Raw genomic sequence first — 25,910 nt, forward strand, 5'->3', positions numbered from 1 at the left:
TAGTGTTCCCTTTATTTTGAGCAGTGGATTTTTTTTTTCTCCCCTCCTGCCCTTGTTTCAAGTCCGGTGTATGGAAATGGTACATTCTTAATCAGAATACATATTATTTCGTATATGTAAAGACTAGATTATATCAAAGTCTGATGGGTGACAATGTTATCCTATCACTTGTGAATGATGCCCAGCTTGTGTGCAGTAAGGCAAACGGCAAAAAAATAAAAAATTGCGACCTTATTCAATCATAGTCGCACACCTCATGTAGCCTCGTCCATAGGACTATGTTTTGATAAGGTTTATCGCAACTAGTGGCCAAATAACAGCTTAAAATTAAGCACATTAATACGCTCTCCAATGGGTGTAGAGCTTTAACTGGCATGCGTGTACGCAGCACGTGAGTTTCAAATTTGGGTAAGAGAATTTTCACCATTTTAAAAATGCACCATTATAATCAAAGAATTACACGCATAATTGCATTTGCGATCACTTGAGCAATGAGTTCTCCCGTTAATTGTTGCGTTTTGGAACATTCGAGCTTATAGCCTACTTCCATGTGCCTATTCAAGCGCTTATAATGTGAAGAAATAAACTATCAACACCTTTTAAGCTAAACGTTCTGATCTGTTGTCAGCCTCATTGCGTAAATTATTTTTTTTATGCTAGTGGTTGTAGACAAGTTTTACATCTAACGTTTGATTTAAATGAGCGTATTTGATCTGTTTCGTGGTACCTGGAGGGCCGAAGGTGATATACAGTGGGGCAAAAAAGTATTTAGTCAGCCACAAATTGTGCATGTTCTCACACTTAAAAAGATGAGAGGCCTGTAATTTTCATCACAGGTACACTTCAACTATGACAGACAAAATGAGAAGAAAAAAAATCCAGAAAATCACATTGTAGGATTTTAAATTAATTAATTTGCAAATTATGGTGGAAAATAAACTGGAGAAGTGTGCTCTTCATGGTTTCAACTGTACCGGGCAGATGGCAGACAGCATCACGTGGCGTCATATTGGCCAAATTCCCCATGATGCCGTTATGGTATTGGGCATGCATAAGCTACGGACAACTAACACAATTCCATTTGACCTATGGCAATTTTAATGCAGAGATACCGTGATGAGATTCTAAGGCACGTTGTCGTGCCATTCATTCACCGCCATCGCATGTATCAGCATGATAATGTCACAAGGATCTGAACACCTTTGGATAAAAGCGTCTGCTAAATGGCATTTATTATTATTATTATTATTAACACAATTTCTGGAAGCTGAAAATGTCCCAGTTCTTCAATGTCCTGCATACTCACCAGACAAGTCACCCATTGAGCATATTTAGGATGCTCTGGATCGACATGCACGACAGCGTGTTCCAGTTCCAGCCAATATCCAGAAACCTCGCATAGCCATTGAAGAGGAGTGGCACAACATTCCACAGGCTGCAATCAACAGCCTGATCAACTCTATGCAAAGGAGATGTGTTGTGCTGAATGTGGCAAATGGTGGTCACCAGATACTGATTGGTTTTCTGATCCAGGCCCTTAACTTTTTTTTTAAGGTAGCTGTGATCAACATATGCATATCTGTATTTCCAGTAGTGAAATCCATTGATCAGTACTAATAATTTTTTTCAATTTACTGATTTCCTTTACTGATTTTCTTCTATAACTCAGTAAAACCTTTGAAATGGTTGCATTTTATATTATTGTTCAGTGTAGATTGCTAATAACATGAATGGCACTGCATAACCCCTGTTAATAATCTGTCTTGAAGCCAATTAAACCAGCGCCCTAACTAGTTGAGCTGACTAGCTATATGTTTAGCAAGCTATTAAGTATTTTATTGGCTTGTCTTCTATCACAAAATAAGTATTTCGTGCTAGAAGATTTTGAACAGAAGGTGGGGCTGAAGTGTAGGTTGTGATGTAGCTGTGTCCACCCAAAACAAGCAAAATGCTATTACTTCCTTGTACAAGCACAACTGCTTAGATGCAACATTACATCTCCTTAAAGTTTCTCCTTGCTCACTTCTCCTAATCTTACTCAGAGACCACTTTTTTGATGGCATGACACATGATGAAGATGAAAAGTAGGATGCAATGTACTTTGATGGTTCTTAAGGTGGCGGTGGCCAGCAGGACCCGTTTGATGATCAGTGGGGGTTTGGGTTCAGCTTGGGCCCAAACTGAGTGATGATCCAGGAGTCTGAGGTATTTGGCCAGGTTTTCAAAGATATGTAAGAGTTCTTCTCACCGCTAGGCTGATTCGATGGCCAGTTTTGACTAGGACAGTTGGGTAGGAGTACTCAGCCATCCTTGGCCTGGTCACTGGCCTTTTTTCTTTGGCATGACAAGGTGTTTGTATGATGGCAAAAACACAACACAACCCTAAGACATACCAATACAAACTTGATATTGACAGGGCAGTGCTGATTCGAATGTGTAGTGTGAATTAAATTCCCTGGTTAAAAGAATATATGGTTATAGATGAGCCATGACATTACTACTGGTTTAGGTATTTAACTGAGGCAGATTCCATAGTTGTTGACTGATGCTTGCCAATTTCCATAACCAACTGAGCATCATCTCTGTAATAGACTGGTCTAATAACATTATTGTAATTACTGTTTAATGTTGTAACACTGTATTAATCTCTGTGACCTCTCCCTCATGCCAGGTGTTCCCAGTATTGAGGTGCCCTCTCCCCAGGTCAGGCCGGAGAGAGGTGGCGGAGGGTCCAGTTGGAACTCCTTGAGGGACTTCATGTTGAAAGGGGCCGACTGAGCCACCCTCAGGACCGTCAGGACCTTCATCTGGTGACCCATGTTTCCCCCAACACACCCTTTGATCGCTGGACACGTTTTTCTAAGGTATAAGGGGGGGGGGGGTCTTGCCCAGTCATCACTCTCAAATTACAGCATTGTACATTCTTGCATATATACTCTCTTCAATCTCTTCTCTTCAGTAATCATGTCCTTTGATTCTCTTTTCTTTTCTCTGGTTCAATGATATTTGGAGAGTAGGGTTACAAAGGGGTCAAGAGCAGGGGCCAAAAGTGTACAAAGGTATGGGCATGTAATTGTCAAATGGCCATGTTATTTAGATTTAGACGTAAGGTCCTGTAATTGCTTCAGGGTTGGGTTCAAATATAACTCCTCATATTAGCAAATAGCGAACTTCGCAACGCTCCAGTTTGATAAATATGTTGTAACAAAGGTAGATAGTCTTGTTCTTTGTTGGATTTCCATAATCAATTTCCCAAACACCATCTCCTCAGATCTGGACTCGCAAGTCTCCGCTTGAGGGCTGGATCAGATTCTAGCTCCACCTGCTCGGTCTCCCACTCAGCCAAAGACGAGCTCTTTCTTCCGATGTTGTGAAGCCTGAGGCACAGTTCACCTCAAAATGATAGACAGTAGAAGTTTGTCTACTTATTTTTGAAAGTTGGATCTTGGACCACAATAAAGTGTTCCCTTTTTTTCCCCAAGATGATCAACATGGAGAAACTCAAATATATGTCCCAAATGACACCCAATTCTCTATATAGTGCACTACATTTGACCAGAGCCATTCACTACATAGGGGATAGGTGCCTTATTATGGCAGATCATATTTAGGACTGCAGTCGTATTAATTTGCATACAATCGTGTCTAATCATAGGTCTGTATGTGAAAATAACCTGACACTGAGAACTGTACATGGTCATGGTTTAGGTCAAAGTTGGCAGCCATGTATTTATCACTGAATATGGGGGAGAACTGTATATTATGTGATATGTAAAATACCTTATCAACCTCCAACAGAACTTTGTGCAACGGACTTACCAGTATATTAAGCAAATGTTTTCCCCAGGTGGCAACACAAATTTTTGGACATGCACAAATTCTTTGGAGGCGGGAGATCTACCTATTGATTTGGAGCTCGGAAGGTCATCATTTTTAGACATTATTTCACTGTATTGTGGCACATGGCAGTAAAGTAATGTTTAGGGTTGGTTGTATATTCGGTAAGGATTTAATGAAGCCTGTTTATATTGCCTCGCTCTATGGGCAGGCTGGATCAACTTAGCCTGGTTCCAGATCTGATTGTGCTCTTGCCAATGCCATTGAGTTGGCATGATGGTGCAACAGACTGGCACTCAGGCTAGAACCAACTTTGATGACCAAAAACCCTGAGTATTTATGCATTGTAAAACGTATAGCATGGCAGTGTGATTCTTAATTGACCACTGATAAGCTAGGCAGGAAACGGTATGGACTAAACTTAAGTCAAGTAACCCTTTTGTGAATAGCAAGTTTGTTTGCAGAAAGAGCTTAAATCAGGCACCAGAAAATTCTCAATGTATATATATATTTTAAGTCCTTTTCAGATTCTGCAATGTGAATTTATGACTGAACAATAGAGGTGTGATAGTGTTTTATGAAATTGTGATGCTTGTTTGAATATGAAAAACAACCTGTTGAGGGCCCTCGTCAAAATTTGTGCACTATATAAGGAATAGGGTGCCATTTGGGATGAAGTCACACTCACAAGAGGAACTCTGTACCCCTTTTGCCTCAATAAGCATCACACTAAGAAGCTTTTGATTTTTGTGTGAATCACACACAAAATAATGCTTGTGATGCCATTTCTATGAACTAAGATGAAGTACAAAAGAAGTAGGCTACTTCTCGCAACAATTAAATGGTCTGTCCAGAAAACAAGTGTAACGCCTACCTTTTTGCTGCTGCACGAGGACAAACTGAAGTAATTTTGAAGATTGTTGACCAGCCCTGAACTAAGGCATTGCTACATGTAGTCTAAAATATGGGTTAACTTTCATGTCATCTTCATGATTGCCAGATACTTCTGTAGGTGTGGTGTTAATGGCCTGTGTAGCAACAGTCCAAGGCTTCTGATTTTAAAATGTACTTCATGTCATACTTATTTCTTGAGATGCAATAGAGAGAGCATGGATATCTTACCATAATTGAGCTAAACGCTTACCTCTGGCCTCATCTGTTCTAATACACTGCTCAAAAAAATAAAGGGAACACTAAAATAACACATCCTAGATCTGAATGAATTAAATATTCTTATTAAATACTTTTTTCTTTACATAGTTGAATGTGCTGACAACAAAATCACACAAAAATCAAATTTATCAACCCATGGAAGTCTGGATTTGGAATCACACTCAAAATTAAAGTGGAAAACCACACTACAGGCGAATCCAACTTTGATATAATGTCTTTAAAACAAGTCAAAATGAGGCTCAGCAGTGTGTGTGGCCTCCACGTGCCTGTATGACCTCCCTACAACGCCTGGGCATGCTCCTGATGAGGTCATTTTGCAGCGCTCTGGCAGTGCTCCTCCTTGCACAAAGGCGGAGGTAGCGGTCCTGCTGCTGGGTTGTTGGCCTCCTCCACATCTCCTGATGTACTGGCCTGTCTCATGGTAGCGCCTCCATGCTCTGGACACTACGCTGACAGACACAGAAAAGCTTCTTGCCACAGCTCACATTGATGTGCCATCCTGGATGAGCTGCACTACCTGAGCCACTTGTGTGGGTTGTAGACTCCGTCTCATGCTACCACTAGAGTGAAAGCACCGCCAGCATTCAAAAGTGACTAAAACATCAGCCAGGAAGCATAGGAACTGAGAAATGGTCTGTGGTTATCACCTGCAGAACCACTCCTTTATTGGGGGTGTCTTGCTAATTGCCTATAATTTCCACCTGTTGTCTATTCCATTTGCACAACAGCATGTGAAATGTATTGTCAATCAGTGTTGCTTCCTAAGTGGACAGTTTGATTTCACAGAAGTGTGATTGACTTGAAGTTACATTGTGTTAAGTGTTCCCTTTATTTTTTTGAGCAGTGTATATATATTGTCAGAGACTAAACTGTTTTAAGAAATAAACATGAATGAAATGTATCTGCAGTTTGTTTTTGACCTCATTCTCACTTGCTTGGCTACCGTAGTGTCAATTGTTCTACTGGAAGCAGTTTATCTAACATGGTTGTAGACTGTTGTTCCAAACAGAGTAGTTGCTCGTTTGTCCTACTCACCGTGACATACTTATTGCGTTAATAGAGGGGTCATACAGGACGGACAAGCTGAGTTACCTGGACAGAGCCTCTGGAAACAGATAGTTTAACCACCACTTCAGTTGTAAGTATTTTGGGTTTGACGCAGGACTAGACGATCTAATATCTAAGAGGGTAATATTGATAAAGCAGTGTATATTTTATATCACTATCATGCACACGCACCCTCACGCTGTTGCGGAAAGATTGATGCATGTTTGATAGTGTTTTGATAATGTATTGTTTGTCCTTCATGTTCTAATACCTTAAAGTTACCCCTTCGATGTGTTTTTTGTATATATATATATATATATATATATATATAAAAGTATTTTGGGTTTGACGCAGGACTACCAGGACGAGACAATCGGATATCTGAGAGGGTAATATTGATAGAGAACAATTGGGAGACTTAGAAATGGAAACAATTGATTTAGTTGGTACAGATGGGTAGAAAGGATGGAGGGACTGAAGAGACGGGTGAGGAATACGCTGTTAAGACCTTGGCTACGTTCGTCCTTATGGTGAGTACTTTATCCCAAAATGTATTTATTTCTCAAGGGTTGTTAATGTTTTATGCATTCTTACATCTCCTAGGAATTTGTTTATTCTGTGTTTGAAAGTGCTTGGGAGCAAAAACTACCTCACCACAATGTTGAGCATAATCGAAATGCTGTTCTGAAAGAATCCATTGACCCTTTATTTTTATTGAACCTTTATTTAACTTGGCAAGTCAGTGAAAGATTTGTTTTGACAAGGTAGTCAAGACTTGAGAGTTGGAGTGCGATCCAGAAACATTCAACTGAACAGAGCAACCCTGGGTTAAAATGGAATGTTCTCAATTGGAAATTACTTTACTCTTCCATCACCTCCATTGCAAGTCTCTACATGCTGCTTTTAGTTCTCGCCAACCTTGTTGCAATCTCCGTCTTTTTCTCTTCCATCTTCATTCCCTTATCAGTGTGCTTTCTATCGAAGACGTTTGTCTAGCATGCATGTTGACTGTACTAACTTGACCGTGGCACATTGCTCTCCCCCATGCCTCTCCCGCCCTTTCTCCTCTATCCCCATTCCGTCCCTCTCTCTCTCTCCCTCAGACGTTTCTCTAGCGTGCATGTTGACTGTACTAACTTGACCGTGGAACATTGCTCTCCCCCATGCCTCTCCCGCTCTTTCTCCTCTATCCCCATTCCGTCCCTCTCTCTCTCTCTCTCCCTCAGATGTTTGTCTAGCATGCATGTTGACTGTACTAACTTGACCGTGGAACATTGCTCTCCCCCATGCCTCCCCCGCCCTTTCTCCTGTATCCCCATTCCGTCCCTCTCTCTCCCTCAGATGTTTGGCTGTGCGGTAATAGCCCAGAGGAAGTTGACTCTGGGGACCAAGGGTCAATATTGCCTTTTCAGTGGGTGTCAGGTACCTCTGGTAAGTGGTAATTCAAGACCACTACCGGTAGCCTCATTTATGCTTAACCCCTCCAAATACAAAACAGAGATAATCCAAATTGTGGTATTTATAAAGTCAAAGCAGTGTGAATGTTATAATTTGTAACTCTCATGGAATCCTACTGTCGTAGCCCGATCAAACGTTTCGTATTTATGCTGCAATGGTGTTGTAACAGAGAGCTCTATCAACAGTACAGAGCCATATATAGTACATAAATATACAGCTTTTGAGCAATCTATACATCATTCCATTTACACTCCATTTAATGATACTGTTGTGTGATACCAACTGGCAAGATACTGTTGTTTACAACAGTATGAACCATAGAGCTGGCAACCGGCATTAATGAGATGTCATACAGGGGTCGTTTCACAAATAGAGTACATTTTGGGTAGTATAAACGATTCACCTAATTTAACATTGCCATAAAGAGCACATGTTCAACTTAATAAAAAACTATATTTTACCATCTCAAGGGGTAAAGAATAAAATGGATATAGTAAGTGACATTAAAGTAACAGGGTTGAGTTTTTCATCTTAAATCAGCCATGAATCCCCTTGTGACAGGGGGAATGGAAGCTTGTTGTGTGCAGCAGGGAGGGGCAGTTGAATGCAAGCTTAACAATTGTTGTATTTTTAAAACACTTCTAGCTATGGGTAACGGGGTTGACATGTTATTCTCGACATGCTTAGTTTTCCATCACAAAACATCAGAAAATGGCTAAAAAAAAGAGTAGAACCAGCTCACCTGCTTCACCAGAGATATGACTATGTTCAATGTTTCTTTTATAAAAAATAATTACCTCAATATGAGAGTTAATTTCATGAAACACGATTGACCTTAAAATGAGGGACCGCCGTAAATGACATCACATGAAATAAATTATCTTCAGAAATGACTGTCAAAGCAAGTCCATCACTTTTGCATGCCTTCTCAAACAGCTACAACTGTATATGCATTAGCACATCAAGTATTCTCTTGAGTTGGGCTCGGAGATGGAGCAACTGTTCACCACCTGAGTGTGGTTGTTTGTGTGTATGTTTCCCACATCTGTGGCTAAGGGGTAATGGTGTTAGACAGTATAGGATAAATCACAATAAATTATTTTTGTTGTTGTCATGCCAATCCTGTTTAAAGGTAACAAAGTGCCTACTTTATTACGCATAGAAGTTCATTGTGGAATTCAATTTTAAAATTATACACAGTACCAGTCAGAAGTTTGAACACCTAATAATTCAAGGTTTTTCTTTATTTGTACTATTTTATACAATGTAGAATAATAGAGAAGACATCAAAACTATGAAATAACACATGAAATCATGTGGTAACCAAAAAAGTGTTAAACAAATCAACATATTTGAGATTCTTAGCCACCCTTTTCCTTGATGACAGCTTTGCACACTTGGCATTCTCACAACCAGATGCATAAGGTAGTCACCTGAAATGCAGTTCAGTTATCAGGTGTGCCTTGTTAATTTAATTTGTGGAATTTCTTTCCTTACTGTGTTTGAGCCAATCAGTTGTGTTGTGACAAGGTAGGGGTGGTATACAGAAGATAGCCCTATTTGCTAAAATACCAAGTCCATATTATGGCAAGAACAGCTCAAAAAAGCAAAGAGGAAACGACAGTCCATTACTTGAAGACATGAAGGTCAGTCAATATGGAAAGTTTCAAGAACTTTGTAAGTTTCTTCAAGTGCAGTCGCAAAACCCATCAAGAAGCTATTGTATAGCTTCTGTCCCGCTCATCGCACACATAGACAACAGCCACCCCCGAAGCATCGTTACACATCGCTCCACAAGGGGAACAAATAATTCAAGGTCTCAGAGCGAGTGACGTCACCGATTGAAACGCTATTAGCGCGCACCCCGCTAACTAGCTAGCCATTTCACATCGGTTACATTATGATAAAACTGGCTCTCATGAGGACCGCCATAGGAAAGGAATACCCAGAGTTACCTTTGCTGCAGAGGATAAGTTCATTAGAGGTACCAGCCTCAGAAATTGCAGCCCAAATAAATGCTTCACAAAGTTCAAGTAACACACCTCAACTGTTCAGAGGAGACTGCGTGAATCAGGCCTTCATTACATTTACATTTAAGTCATTTAGCAGACGCTCTTATCCAGAGCGACTTACAAATTGGTGCATTCACCTTATGACATCCAGTGGAACAGTCACTTTACAATAGTGCATCTAAATCTTAAAGGGGGGGGCGGTGAGAGGGAATACTTATCCTATCCTAGGTATTCCTTAAAGAGGTGGGGTTTCAGGTGTCTCCAGAAGGTGGTGATTGACTCCGCTGTCCTGGCGTCGTGAGGAAGTTTGTTCCACCATTGGGGGGCCAGAGCAGCGAACAGTTTTGACTGGGCTGAGCGGGAGCTGTACTTCCTCAGTGGTAGGGAGGCGAGCAGGCCAGAGGTGGATGAACGCAGTGCCCTTGTTTGGGTGTAGGGCCTGATCAGAGCCTGGAGGTACTGAGGTGCCGTTCCCCTCACAGTTCCGTAGGCAAGCACCATGGTCTTGTAGCGGATGCGAGCTTCAACTGGAAGCCAGTGGAGAGAACGGAGGAGCGGGGTGACGTGAGAGAACTTGGGAAGGTTGAACACCAGACGGGCTGCGGCGTTCTGGATGAGTTGAAGGGGTTTAATGGCACAGGCAGGGAGCCCAGCCAACATCGAGTTGCAGTAATCCAGACGGGAGATGACAAGTGCCTGGATTAGGACCTGCACCGCTTCCTGTGTGAGGCAGGGTCGTACTCTGCGGATGTTGTAGAGCATGAACCTACAGGAACGGGCCACCGCCTTGATGTTGGTTGAGAACGACAGGGTGTTGTCCAGGATCACACCAAGGTTCTTAGCGCTCTGGGAGGAGGACACAATGGAGTTGTCAACCGTGATGGCGAGATCATGGAACGGGCAATCCTTCCCCGGGAGGAAGAGCAGCTCCGTCTTGCCGAGGTTCAGCTTGAGGTGGTGATCAGTCATCCACACTGATATGTCTGCCAGACATGCAGAGATGCGATTCGCCACCTGGTCATCAGAAGGGGGAAAGGAGAAGATTAGTTGTGTGTCATCTGCATAGCAATGATAGGAGAGACCATGTGAGGTAATGACAGAGCCAAGTGACTTGGTGTATAGCGAGAATAGGAGAGGGCCTAGAACAGAGCCCTGGGGGACACCAGTGGTGAGAGCGCGTGGTGAGGAGACAGATTCTCGCCACGCCACCTGGTAGGAGCGACCTGTCAGGTAGGACGCAATCCAAGCGTGGGCCGCGCCGGAGATGCCCAACTCGGAGAGGGTGGAGAGGAGGATCTGATGGTTCACAGTATTGAAGGCAGCCGATAGATCTAGAAGGATGAGAGCAGAGGAGAGAGAGTTAGCTTTAGCAGTGCGGAGCGCCTCCGTGATACAGAGGAGAGCAGTCTCAGTTGAATGACTAGACTGGGGACAGCAAGGAGTCATCATGTCAGGTAGTCTTGGGACATGGTCCTAAGGCTCAGGTCCTCCGAGAGAAAAGAAAGAGAGAATTAGAGAAAGCACACTTAAATTCACACAGGACACCGAATAGGACAGGAGAAGTACTCCAGATATAACAAACTGACCCTAGCCCCCCGACACAAATTACTGCAGCATAAATACTGGAGGCTGAGACAGGAGGGGTCAGGAGACACTGTGGCCCCATCCGAGGACACCCCCGGACAGGGCCAAACAGGAAGGATATAACCCCACCCACTTTGCCAAAGCACAGCCCCCACACCACTAGAGGGATATCTTCAACCACCAACTTACCATCCTGAGACGAGGCTGAGTATAGCCCATATAGATTACATTTACATTTAAGTCATTTAGCAGACGCTCTTATCCAGAGCGACTTACAAATTGGATCTCCGCCATGGCACAACCCAAGGGAGGGGGGGGCGCCAACCCAGACAGGATGACCACATCAGTGAATCAACCCACTTAGGTGACGCACCCCTTCCATGGATGGCATGAGAGAGCCCCAGTAAGCCAGTGACTCAGCCCCTGTAATAGGGTTAGAGGCAGAGAATCCCAGTGGAAAGAGGGGAACCGGCCAGGCAGAGACAGCAAGGGCGGTCCGTTGATCCAGAGCCTTTCCGTTCACCTTCCCACTCCTGGGCCAGACTACACTCAATCATATGACCCACTGAAGAGATGAGTCTTCAGTAAAGACTTAAAGGTTGAGACCGAGTTTGCGTCTCTGACATGGGTAGGCAGACCGTTCCATAAAAATGGAGCTCTATAGGAGAAAGCCCTGCCTCCAGCTGTTTGCTTAGAAATTCTAGGGACAATTACGAGGCCTGCGTCTTGTGACCGTAGCGTACATGTAGGTATGTATGGCAGGACCAAATCAGAGAGCAAGCCCATGTAAAGCTTTGTAGGTTAGCAGTAAAACCTTGAAATCAGGCCTTGCTTTGAGAGGAAGCCAGAGGCTAGCACTGGAGTAATATGATCAAATGTTTTGGTTCTAGTCAGGATTCTAGCAGCCGTATTTAGCACTAATTGAAGCCGGAAAGTAAGGCATTGCAGTAGTCTAACCTAGAAGTGACAAAAGCATGGATTCATTTTTCTGCATCATTTTTGGACAGAAAGTTTCAGATTTTTGCAATGTTACCTCTGAAGGTAAACAATGTACTTACATTCAGTAATCTTGCTCTGATATGTCCTTCTGAGGGTACCAGAGATAAATTGTAGCATAGTTTTGTTTTATAAAATCAATTTTTATATTCAAATGTAGGAACTGGGTTCTATAATTTGAAGCCCTGCTGTCTCTGGCTCCACACCCACCCCGCCCAGCCATCTAGATATGTGAAAGTTAATCCATCATGTATGACATTCCTGAGTGTGTAAACTTAAATTTTGTATTACCATATCATTTTTGTATGTTCTCTATAGTTATGTACTTGAAAATGTATGAATTGACCAATTCGGAAAATATGGGCAAACTTGATACAAAATATTGTCCAGTATTGCAATGCTCCACTGGATCAGATCAATCTGATACTTTGCACACACACTGCTGTCATCTAGTGGCCAAAATCTAAATTCTGCCTAAACTGCAATATTATATTATGGCCTTTCTCTTGCATTTCAAGGATGAAAAATATGAAAACTCTTTTTTTTGTTACCCCCAGGGTAACCCCAATGCCTTTGAGACTACCTAGTCTCATATAACCATGTACAGAAATCAATGTTAGACATCTGGACCTTTTGACCATTCACATATAGGTGGTATAGTCATCATCCTCTGGGTCAGATGGGCAAGCAAGAGGGTCATAGTTGGGGTCAACACCAGTGGCATCATAGTATCATAGTGTTCACCATATGAGGCAGGTAAAGCCAATACTACAAAACCAGGCATGGTCTTCTTCACTGCCCATTTACCAAGACAACAAAAAAATCAAAACACTCATAGAATACAACATTCCACAGGCCTGATCCGTCTCTGCTATTGGACTACTCATTGAACCAAACAACTCTCTCGTGGATTTGGGTTTCGACAAAATTAACACCGTAGTCCCGTTTGGGGACACTTCTCTACCTAAGTCTCGAACAAACTTTACCCACGTGTTGACAGGGCCGGTTTCACCCACACAAACATGTAGTGAGGAAAGAGCCAACACAGTCAACCACTATTCGTAATAGAACTATGGTTTGGAGGCTATGATGCTGCCCTCTGCTTTGTGAAGGTTGCTGTGTATGGGTAAATTGGCTAATTTAGCAGCCTCACCTGCCATGGTGTTACCCATACTCACAAGATTTTTCCTGCCCAGTGTGAGCAGCAACCTTCACAAAGCAGAGGGCAGCATCATAGCCTCCAAACCATAGTTCTATTACGAATAGGACTTCCACAAGCATTGTGAAAACCCCTACTCCTCCAGACACCACACCAGGAGAGACAAACCCCTATTTAGCAGAATCATAGAAAATTGGTCAGCGAAAAGCTCCAAGTCAGAATCAGGCAGTGCAGTGTTAGAGAGGTCAAACCCAGCCTTCATTGATGTGGAACCCACTGTCTCTGTACTGCCTTTGGCTGAATCTGTCACGGTGCCCCGTGATTTTGTTTGAATCAGGTTCTATGTAATGTGGACTGAGTGACTTATCTGTATGGTAGTGTAGAAAAACCCAGTTCTATCCCCGTGTACAGGTAGTAGAACGTAACACAGGATGATATACCCAACCCAGTTCTATTTTCTATAACCCCTCGTCTTTAGTTTCACTACATTTATTCACGAACCACGCTCCTGTAAATGGTTCCACATATGTGTGGTAAATAACCATAATGGGTTTCAATTGTATTTTAACTTCAGTACGGGGGTCTCCCTGTCTCCTCTCTTGTGGGTGTCATGGAAGAGTAAACTCACATGTCTTTCCCAACACGCAATTTGCAAATGTGTCCCTTCTTGTACTAGTCTTAAAGACTTGTTGTCTATACCAGTCTAGATTTATTTCAGTACATAGAAATTCTTGATATTGACTAGCATATATCCATTCACTGTTATCAAATACACAACTCATACAACAATTGTCCTACACCAAATCTATAATCCCACCAATTATACATATATCAAAACAAAACCAGTGTATTCCCTCAGGTAAGGACACCATACATAAAACCAGTGTCTTCCCTCAGGTAAGAACACCATACATAAAACCAGTGTCTTCCCTCAGGTAAGGACACCATACATAAAACCAGTGTATTCCCTCAGGTAAGAACACCATACATAAAACCAGTGTATTCTTTCAGGTAAGAACACCATACATAAAACCAGTGTATTCTTTCAGGTAAGAACACCATACATAAAACCAGTGTATTCTTTCAGGTAAGAACACCATACATAAAACCAGTGTATTCTTTCAGGTAAGAACACCATACATAAAACCAGTGTATTCTTTCAGGTAAGAACACCATACATAAAACCAGTGTATTCTTTCAGGTAAGAACACCATACATAAAACCAGTGTATTCTTTCAGGTAAGAACACCATACATAAAACCAGTGTATTCCCTCAGGTAAGAACACCATACATAAAACCAGTGTATTCTTTCAGGTAAGGACACCATACATAAAACCAGTGTATTCTTTCAGGTAAGGACACCATACATAAAACCAGTGTCTTCCCTCAGGTAAGAACACCATACATAAAACCAGTGTATTCTTTCAGGTAAGAACACCATACATAAAACCAGTGTATTCTTTCAGGTAAGAACACCATACATAAAACCAGTGTCTTCCCTCAGGTAAGAACACCATACATAAAACCAGTGTCTTCCCTCTGGTAAGAACACCATACATAAAACCAGTGTATTCCCTCAGGTAAGAACACATACATAAAACCAGTGTCTTCCCTCAGGTAAGAACACCATACATAAAACCAGTGTCTTCCCTCAGGTAAGAACACCATACATAAAACCAGTGTCTTCCCTCAGGTAAGAACACCATACATAAAACCAGTGTCTTCCCTCTGGTAAGAACACCATACATAAAACCAGTGTATTCCCTCAGGTAAGAACACATACATAAAACCAGTGTATTCCCTCAGGTAAGAACACCATACATAAAACCAGTGTCTTCCCTCAGGTAAGAACACCATACATAAAACCAGTGTATTCCCTCAGGTAAGGACACCATACATAAAACCTGTGCCTTCCCTCAGGTAAGGACAACAAACACAACAATTCTTTAAAAACCCGTAACTTCGCTCAGGTAAGGACACCAATGCGCATATAACATATTCAATCACTTGTCAACCAGTACCTCAGTACTGACTTGGTTCATCCTAATCTATAACCAAGTTCCTCACACAAGGTTCCATTAGACCCTCAAACTTTTACCAAATACTAATTGAGTGTATGTAAACTAATGATCCACTGGGAATGTGATGAAAGAAATAAAAGCTGAAAGACAATTCTCTCTACTATTATTCTGACATTTCACATTCTTAAAATAAAGTGGTGATCATAACTGACCTAAAACAGGGAATTTTTACCATGATTAAATGTCAGGAGTTGTGAAAAACTGAGTTTAAATCTACTTGGCTAAGGTGTATGTAAACTTCCGACTTCAACTGTATAGTAACCCTAGGTGTAAAATAATAAATGTTTACTTCTCAAATTATTAAACTGTCAAGAGGAGTAAAACAATGTTTTCCACTATCGGCATATCTATTTATTATTGCCATTGAAATGTTGGCTATTAAAATCATATCCAACTATAATATCAAGGGGCTAGAGATCCAGGCCTTAAAAACAAAGGTGTCATTGTACGCTGATGATGCATGTTTTCTTTTGGATCCTTCCATAGCCTCAGAGGATCTAGATTTTTTTTCATAACCTCTCTGGATTACAACCAAATTATGATAAGTGTACCATAATACCTATTGGATCACAAAAAAAATACAACTTTTACATTACCGTGCACATTACCAACACAATTGTCTGGCGGAGAAGTGGACACATGGTATTCATATCCCGAAGAGAGAGATTGTCGCAACAATACATTTTCATACAAAGTTAGAAAAAAATAGACAAGATCTGGCTACCATGGTGTTGGGGTTCATTTCCTTGTTCATTGGTGAAATTAGCATTATGACTATCTTTAATTAAATCATTCAAAAACCTTTATTAATGCAATTGCAGACAGAAGTTGACAACAGGAACATAACTCGTGTTTCCGAGTAAGTTCTTGCATAAAAGAAAAGGTCCCAAGTTATTTTATTAAACCCAAAGTCCAGCCCTAGATACGTCATTATCTTCTACTTATAAGACCAAACCATGCCTACTCAACACTAAAACTCTTGTTTATGTAGCTATCTAAAAGCTTAGCAGTTTGTCCAAATGGATTTATAGTGGAATGTCTGACTAATCTCTTATCTCGTACACTCCTCCGCAGAGTTCTATCTTCACAGTCACACATTTCTCAGACAGTTTCTTCATAAGAAGCAGAGAGACTATAAAAGTACTGTGGAACGATATTAAACCGCATAATGTTAATCTGTAGTCTTGGACCCTATACATGTAAGGAGGGAGGGGTCTTATAACCACTCCCCTTTTATTAATACAACACAATCATAATCAATTATTATAATACATCAAACATTTGGTACGACCCCTAGGTGAACCCCTTTCATTTCCCCCTTTGAGACTAATTAGTCTCACAAGCTTCAATCATAATATTCTCCTCTGAAATCAAACAGAGTTGGCAAATCCCCCAGATCCATTTGATCACAGTGATGGCCTTCTAAAGGGAGAAACAACTCCCGAGGTTCCTGGAATGCTGGTGGGGGTGGATGAGTCTGGCTATACTCCCATTTCCTCTTGAGTCCTTGGAAGAACCACACGAGTTGAAAAAATAATGAGATTACAAGAAACCAGAACTAAACCAGTCTCACCTTCAGCACGATTTGTATCAGCTTCCACCAACACCATCATTCCAGCGTGTTCAAGAGCAGTTGCAAATATAAACGGTAACCAAAATCGACCAAACCTCCTACAAGCATAGGAGTAAACAAGGAAAACAAAGTCAACAACTTTTTCCATCACATTTCCAAAATTAACATGACATTTTTCAGATTTGATTAAAACCCTGTACTTTCAAACTAGTAAGGGCCTGCATGGAGTATGTCAAATTATTAATCCCCTTTACTACAACTCCTGCACCTAGAAAGATGACTAGGGCTGCCATCTCTGAGACAACACATGTCCATTAGCTTCATTATTTTGAGCTCTGCCATTCGATCTGAAACTAATTTGCAAAGAACTGTTCAGCAACTCCGAAGCAAGTAATGTTGCTACTGTCAGTTCAGTTTCCCCCAGATAATAACACCCTTTCCATCCCATGGGGAGGAACATGTAGCCATTACCCCCTCAGATCCAGAAATGATCTGGAGGTGTACCCATGCCTTTGCCTATGACATGCCTATGACATATTTACCCTAGTTATCAATTGTTGCCTATCCAGTACATCAAAACTACTGGTATCTGTTTTTAGGCCTGTGTAAGACAGGCAATTAGTGGTGTTTCCCACAATTCCCTGAGTTGCAGATACAAACAGGGGGAGTTATTTTTGGTTTTAATCCTGCCAACACAACATCTCCTTTATCATTTAGAGGCTTTACACTACCAGTCAGATACTCTCCCCATTGTACTTCTATGCATTTAATCAACTGGGAATTGTTACCTGGTTGTACGCTAGGAACCTTCTAACTTGGCCATTTAGTCTCAATGGGCCCACCCTCTTTAAATGATTTAGCTGCATCTGAACTATAACCTATTGTATTATTGGATAATCCACATTCCAATGCTGCTTCCTTTCCCCTAGTGACCAACATCAGAATAGTATAATTGCTGTTTCTTTATCTAACCCTGGTATTGTTACTTTGCATAAAATGGAATAATTAACATCCAAACTCCTTCTTTCTAATTGGTACTACCTGGGTTTCCCACAGAAAGACTATGGAGGTGGGTTTATGGAAAATCATTACCCGTGTGCCAGATGTGTTCCCCTTCCCCTGTAATCCTATGTATGTCACTGCTTTCACCCATTTATTATTCTCCACATCCCCGTCCACAAAGGGAACGGGTAGGATGTGAAAGCAATAAATACCCTGCATGTGTGTTTCCATGGTTGCGATTTTCTTGTTTCACAACCATAGTGTGTGTGTATGATGGTTTCCTTGACATCTGATGACTCTTCAGGTTCTGTGGCTGAACCCTCTGTTGGTTCTTCTGACCTTTGATCTTGGCCCTCTGGCTGTGGTCTTCCCATTTTCTCCTACGGCCCTCCTCATCGGTGGATCTCAGCCTCTTTCCTCTTTCCTTTATTGTAGGGATTATTGTAGGAATTTTAACCAAGCAAAGTTGAAGAAAACGTTACCGAAGTTTTATCAACACATTGTGACTGTAGTACTCTCGCTGCTAAAACACTCAACCACTGCAACTCCAACTTCCAGGATGCCTGCCTACAAGACCCTCCCCCGCCTTCCCTTCGGCATATCAGATCGACTACATTTTGCTCCTCTCTTCCTATTGGCAGAAAATCAAACATAAATTACCCGTGGTAAGGACTATTCAATGCTGGTCTGACCAATCTGAATGCACGCTTCAATATTGTTTTGATCACGCGGACTGGGATATGTTCTGGGTAGCCTCAGAATAACATTGACGAATACACTGTTACGGGGACTGAGTTTATCAGGAAGTGTATAGGAGATGTTGTACCCACTCTGACCTAGCCTAAACTGAAACCGTGGATAGATGGCAGCATTCACGCAAAACTGAAAGTGCGAACCACCGCAACGTGACTGAGTATGGCTGAATACAAAGTGTAGTTATTCCTTCCGTGAGGCAAGCAAACAGGCAAAACGTCAGTATAGAGACAAAGTGGAGTCACAATTCAATGGCTCCGACACGAGACGTATGTGACAGGGTCAACAGACAATCACAAACTACAAAGGGAAAACCAGCCATGTCAGGGACACTGTCGTCTTGCTTCCGGACAAGCTAAACCCCTCCGCCGGAGGATAACACAGTGTCACGGACCTGACCCGCTACCAAGAACTGTGGGCTCTCCGTGGCAAACGTGAGTAAGACATGTAAGCATGTTAGCCCTCGCAAGGCTGCCGGCCCAGACGGCATCCCTAGCCGCGTCGTCAGAGCATGGGCAGACCAGCTGGCTGGAGTGTTTATGGACATATTCAATCTCTCCCGATTCCAGTCTGCTGTTCTCACATGCTTCAAGAGGGCCACCATTGTTCCCCAACCCAAGAAGGCAAAGGTAACTGAACTAAATGACTATCGGACCTCTGTCATCATGAAGTTCTTTGATAGGCTAATTAATGATTATAATACCTGACCTGACACCCTAGACCCACTTCAATTTGCTTACCGTCTCAAAAGATCTACAGACGATGCACTGCACACTGCCCTATCCCATCTGGACAAAAGGAATACCTATGTAAAAATGCTGTTCATTGACTATAGCTCAGCATTCAACACCATAGTACCCTCCAAGCTCATCATTAAGCTCAGCCCCCTGCTGTACTCCCTGTTCATCTATTACTGCGTGGCCACACATGCCTCCGACACAACAGTATTAGGCCTGATTACCAACAATGACAAGACAGCCTACAGTAGAGGAGGTGAGGACCCTGAGAGTGTGGTGCCAGGAAAATAACCTTCCACTCAATGTCGACAAAACAAAGGAGCTGATCGTGGACTTCAGGAAACAGCAGAGGATCCACATTGACGGGACCGCAGAGGAGTAGGTGGAAAGCTTCAAGTTCCTCGGCGAACACATCACTGACAATCTGAAATGGTCCACCCACACAGACAGTGTGGTGAAAGCACAAAAGCCCCTCTTAAACCTCAGAAGACTTAAGAAATTTGGCTTGGCACCTAAACCCCTCACAAACTTTTCCAGGTGCACAATTGAGATCATCCTGTCGGGCTGTATCATCGCCCGGTATGGCAACTGCACCACCCGCAACCGCAGGGCACTACAGAGTCAGTCTGCTGTTGTGGAAATTCATTTCTTCAAATAATCATCTTTATTTAAAATCAATTCATTATTGCAATAATGAAACCGGTCAACTCAATAGTCTTGACTTTTGGGCTGAGCAGCCTTTACAGACTATGCACAGTTTTTTTATATAGCTGATACCAAGTATGTTTGGTTCCACCCTTCCCATATAGATAGGGGGGCACCATAAGCCACTTTGGGTTCATCCTGTTGTCATCTGCCTCTGGTGTTGTCTCCCAGATGCCAGGATAATTAGACACAATAATTATGTTCTACTCCCCCAGGCTCTATTTATCCCGGTTACACCCACCTCATCTTATCTAGGGAATGCCAGCTGTAGGTCTTTACCTGGCCATCATTAATCAGTTGCTAGGCCAAGCTTCAAAAGACTCCTCTCAGTTCACTCAGAATGAAGGAGAGAAATGTCTCACTATTAGTTAAGTGTATATAATCATTAATTATTAATGTCATACAAATCAGGTAAATATATCATTTATCTATCACACTGCCCAACGCATCACCCGGGGCAAACTCCCTGCCCTCCAGAACACCTACAGCATCCGATGTCACAGGAAGGCCAAAAAGAGCATCAAGGACAACAACCACCCGAGCCACTGCCTGTTCACACCACTATCATCCAGAAGGTGAGGTCAGTATAGGTGCATCAAAGCTGGGACCGGGAGACTGAAATACAGCTTCTATCTCAAGGCCATCAGACTGTTAAATAGCCATCACTAGGCGGCTTTGACCCGGTTACATAACCCTGCACCTTAGAGGCTGCTGCCCCATATACATAGACTTGAAATGTAATAATGGAACGCGAGCCATTCTAACAATGTTTACATATTTTTGCTTTACTCATCTCATATGTGTATATACTGTATTTTAGTCTATGCCACTGACATTGCTCATCCTAAAATTTATATATTCCTTAGTTCCATTATTTTACTTTTAGGTTGTGTGTATTGTTGGTAATTGTTAGATATTACTGCATGGTTGGAGCTAGATCAACAAATTTACAGCTGTGCCATACAGATTGCAAAATATTTTCGATGCACCAATTCCAAGGCACATGGTTTAAGAACTGATACAACAAAACAACGCTGGATTCAAAACTTAGCGTTTTTCTACTTAAATTATGATACAAAATTCTTGCAACCAATAGAATGTAAGGGGAAAGTGGTAGGGTTAAGGAAAAATGTATATATTTCAAATCATATATAGTTATACAATAAATATGGGGGATGGGAAATGATGCAGACAATTAAATTGATATAAACTACAATCTAGTTCCAATATTAAAGAGGACCCCCCCCCCCCCCAAAGAAAAAAAATCAAATATCGGGGTTGTTTTAAAGGGGTCTTCATTTAATTTAACAAACAAATGTAATATTGGTGCACAATTCCTACTTAAAAAGAACACAGAAACGACTCTATTCGTGGAACGACCAACAGATTGATAACCCTTCTACATACACAAGCCTCAGTCATGCCATAAAACAAGTGACGTAGAGGATTGCGGGTATGAGTCTGTGAACGTGTTAATAGTCAGCCGGAGAGGAAAAGTTCACTGTCCAAGTTACGTAGTACTACTGATGACATTATATTAGCTTTCTTTTTAGTGTCCAAAACGCGCTACAGGGATGGACCGACTGCTAAATAAATTTCGAATCAGGAGTAGCCTTGCCAGAGAGTGTTTGGCTGAGTGCCTGGGGGTCTACATCATGATTGTGAGTGCCTTTCTGATACTGGGCAGAATAGTACATGCTGCTCTGTAGGAATGGTTGGAGAGACTTGTCCTTCTAGTACCTCAGTTGTAAGGGTTGAGGTTAGGCAGAGGGAGATGATTGTAGTATTTCAAGGATTGTATATGTGTGTTGGTGTGTATCCTTCAGGTTGAGCCTTATTCCTTTAGACATCTGTCCATTGGTCGGTCTGTCAAAGTACAGTGAATGGTGGAAGGGACAGCGCAGGTGCAATCCAACTAAGGATAACTTTGGCATTTAATGTTTCTATTATTCTCATTTGAATCTCCAGTCCTTCCACACGCTATCTCGCTCTGATCTTGTTTTGAATTGTAAGTGCTTGCAAAACCCCATTTGTGCTATTGGTGGATCGTTACAATGGCTAACCAAGGACTTTGACCTCCAAGAGAGAGCGAAAGAGAGCACGAGTGGAAGGAGAGGTGTGGGAGGGAATTCCTAAATCAGTAGAGTTCGAGTATTTTGGAAAAAAGAATGTTTGTACATTTCCGTTTGCAATATTATAAACGTTCTGCCCTATTGAACATGCCCAAAGCCTTGAGATTAATGCCTTGTTGCTCTTGTCAGGGTCAAAAAAAAATTATAGCGAACAACAAAATCATAAAGCGATACACTTCCTCAGAACAGTGGAATGTAAAGACTGGCTTATCAGCCAATCGTGCCTAATCTGGAATGGTTCTCTGAGGTTACCCCACTATTTGAGTAAACGACAATGGGGAACCACTTTCAATTGAAATTTAATATAGGCCTTCCTGGTTACCGGATTTATTACCCATGACAGTAAATTCTGAGATTATTTGACATCTCAATTCAAGCAGTAGTTTTAAAAAATGGGGATACGATGCATTAGGGATATAACTCCTCTGACACAGACCTTGTTTTGTTGTGACTGCAGCTGTTTGGATGTGGCTCCGTTGCCCAGGTAACGACATCTGAAAACAGTAACGGTCACTACCTGTCAATCAATCTGGGTTTCGCTCTGGGAACCACCTTTGGAGTCTATGTTTCCCGTGGGGTGTCAGGTAAAGTCTATGAGTGTAAATCTATACATGTGGATGAGGGAGAGGAAAGAAAGAGGCCATATCTTGATAAAATAGTTGATACATTATCAAATAATGGTTGTTTTGTTCTCTCAAAGGTGCTCACCTGAACCCTGCAGTGTCTCTCAGCCTCTGCTTTCTGGGCAGGCATCCTTGGACACGCCTGCCTTTCTACGTCTTGTTCCAGATTCTGGGGGCCTTTATGGCTGCTGCCACCGTAGCCTTGCAGTACTATGGTAAGGGGAAAATGTAGAATATCAACCTTGAATACTAGAAAATCAAAAGTTATGGCTGGAGCATGATTGTGCGTGTTTCCATTCACAGATGCTATACAGTTCTACAGCGGTGGTCACCTGACCGTGAGTGGTCCCAAAGCCACAGCAGGCATCTTCTCCACATACCCTGCTGACTACCTGAGCCTGTGGGGGGGCATCATGGACCAGGTCGGAACCCCCTTCTTGGTTTACATGAATATAGGATAACTAACATAAACACATTGGAAATGTATTTGTACCTGGAAGACTCAATCAGGTATTTTACTAAGGGCTGATTTGTTATCAATCATTTGGGAGAGGTTGAATGGCGCCTCAGCCATCATGGTGTCACTGCTCTGTAGTGGTTAACCGGCTCACCACCTCCAGGTGGTTGGCACGGCTGCTCTCATGGTGTGTATCCTGGCTCTGGGGGACAGCAGGAACAGCCCGGCGCCTGCAGGTCTGCAGCCGGTGCTGGTGGGGGCTGTGGTGTTGGTGATCGGAGTCTCCATGGGCTCCAACAGTGGCTACGCCCTGAACCCAGCCAGAGACATTGGGCCTAGACTGTTCACATACATTGCTGGCTGGGGGGATGAGGTGTTTAAGTAAGTCAGTTCTGCTACATATTTTGACACTCTTAATGCCCTTGTTTAAGTAAACCAAACAAGTACTTTAATATGTTAGGCATTTTTAGGGGGATCTTGAAATTCACATGAGGATCTTAAGCTGATCGCAAAGTATTGTACTTTGACATTGTGTATACACTGATACAGATAGCAGGTGAGAGATGTTACTGTTTCTTTCTTTCCCTCTCAGGGCGGGACGTGGTTGGTGGTGGGTGCCTTTAGTGGCCACTTGTGCCGGCGCTCTGGTAGGCACACTGATCTATGAGATCCTCATTGAGGTCCACCATCCAGAGAAGGGGCTCATCTCGGAGTCCTCAGCCCAAGGACAGGCCACTGAGAGCAGGCAGGCAGTGGAGCTACATCCAGAAAAAAAAGACCCTAAGGATGGACTTGATGGAACTATCATGTGAAATGGGAGAATAGTGGGATTTTAAACTGTTATATCCTAAAGGGCTATAAGATTACACTCTTTTCAAGACACTAGTGTATGTGTCACAATTATAAACAGAGGAATGATTATCTATCTGTATAAAATACTGTAGTTGTAAATGTGCCTAAATTAAAAATACAATACTGTCCCTAAACAGTTATATAAAGCTTCTTCAATGACTGGACAGAAGTATAGGCTTGAAAAAGCAAAGTTATCCCGTACACATTTATTTTGAAACGGCACATAAAATGTATGGCAATTCAGCACACAGACCACAATACAGATGGAAAATAAAAGCGGAATCATTATTTATCTATAGTACCTTCGGAAAGTATTCAGACCCCTTCCCTTTTTCCACATTTTATGTTACAGCCTTATTCTAAAATGGATTCAATGAAAACTTGACTGGTACTGTATATACAGTGCAGTCAGAAAGTATTCAGACCCCTTGAATTTGTTACGTTACATCCTTAAGCTAAAATTGAATAGTTTCTTCCCCTTCAAATCTACAGCTGTCAGGTTGGATGGGGAGCCTCGCTGCACCCATCTTCAAGTCTCTCCAGAGATGTTCGATCGGGTTCAAGTCTGGACTCTGACAGGGCCACCCTAGACATTGATACTTGTCCTGAAGCAACTCCTGTGTTGTCTCGGCTGTGTGCTTAGGGTCATTGTCCTGTTGGAAGGGGAACCTTCATCCCAGTCTGAGGTCCTGAGTGCTCTGGAGCAGGTTTTCATCAAGGACCTTTCTGTACTTTGCTATGTTCACATGTGACAGTCTGGTGATGCCGTGGAGAACGTTCTGCTGCCTGCAACATCCTCCAGCATGACCGGTTTGGTGGTGGGTCAGTCATGGTGTGGGGTGGCATTTCTTTGGGGGGCCGCACAGCCCTCCATGTGCTCGCCAGAGGTAGCCTGACTGCCATTAAGTACCGAAATGAGATCCTCAGACCCCTTGTGAGACCATATGCTGGTGCGGTTGGCCCTGGGTTCCTCCTAATGCAAGACAATGCTAGACCTCATGTGGCTGGAGTGTGTCAGCAGTTCCTGCAAGAGGAAGGAATTGATGCTATGGACTGGCCTGCCCGTTCCCCAGACCTGAATCCAATTGAGCACATCTGGGACATTATGTCTCGCTCCATCCACCAACAGACCATAGACCACCACAGACTGTCCAGGAGTTGGCGGATGCTTTAGTCCGGGTCTGGGAGGAGATCCCTCAGGAGACCATTCGCCACCTCATCAGGAGCTTGCCCAGGCATTGTAGGGAGGTCACCATAAGCTACTCACGGTGATAGGCTATTGCCACGACGAGCACATCGGCTCTCTCAAGATAAGCTACTTTTAAAAACAGTGGTGCTGTTCGCAAAATATTAGGAGTTTTTGAGAACAATTTCCTTCTATTGGTTCTACAGACAGATTAGTTTCCACTATTCGGCAGTAAGCAAACTGTAAATTTTTCCCGCAATTGTATTTAGAAATTTGCAAAAGGCAAACCGACAACTGCAACCAACCATAGGAATATAATCCATAGATGGCAGTTCCCATTAGTCAGGACTGGCGTCCATTGCTAGTGTACCAATGAGTTTAACAGTCAAATTGCCAGGGTATGAGGTTACAAACCCCTTCTATGGATTATATGTCTATGGCCACAATGCGAAAAGCTGTATATTTGGTGCGCATGCTGCCCAAACTGCAGCCTTCCTGACTAAGCACACCGGTAAATGCCAAAGTAAAGGAAACACTTGAGT

General features: G+C 42.4%; 1 protein-coding gene and 1 pseudogene across 2 annotated transcripts; both read left to right on the top strand.

Annotated features, from left to right (window-relative positions):
• Positions 1 to 374: 374 nt before the first annotated feature.
• On the top strand, positions 375 to 5,325 carry LOC124044391 (annotated as a pseudogene).
• A 707-nt stretch (positions 5,326 to 6,032) lies between these two features.
• Positions 6,033 to 24,893, top strand: aqp10b (aquaporin 10b). Of its 2 annotated transcripts, XM_046360966.1 has the most exons (7): positions 6,033 to 6,148; positions 6,412 to 6,587; positions 22,708 to 22,834; positions 22,951 to 23,088; positions 23,177 to 23,295; positions 23,494 to 23,711; positions 23,923 to 24,893. In XM_046360966.1, the coding sequence occupies exons 2-7, from the start codon at positions 6,510 to 6,512 to the stop codon at positions 24,140 to 24,142; spliced, it is 900 nt and encodes a 299-aa protein (XP_046216922.1). In that variant the 5' UTR covers positions 6,033 to 6,148; positions 6,412 to 6,509; the 3' UTR covers positions 24,143 to 24,893. The 2 variants fall into 2 exon arrangements, with proteins under 2 accessions (XP_046216922.1, XP_046216921.1); XM_046360965.1 differs by lacking the exons at positions 6,033 to 6,148; positions 6,412 to 6,587 and adding an exon at positions 21,556 to 21,779 and having other exon boundaries at positions 23,923 to 24,882.
• The last annotated feature ends 1,017 nt before the right edge of the window (positions 24,894 to 25,910 follow it).

The sequence above is a fragment of the Oncorhynchus gorbuscha genome, linkage group LG09 (assembly GCF_021184085.1).
Source record: "Oncorhynchus gorbuscha isolate QuinsamMale2020 ecotype Even-year linkage group LG09, OgorEven_v1.0, whole genome shotgun sequence".
NCBI classification, from domain to species: Eukaryota; Metazoa; Chordata; class Actinopteri; order Salmoniformes; family Salmonidae; genus Oncorhynchus; species Oncorhynchus gorbuscha.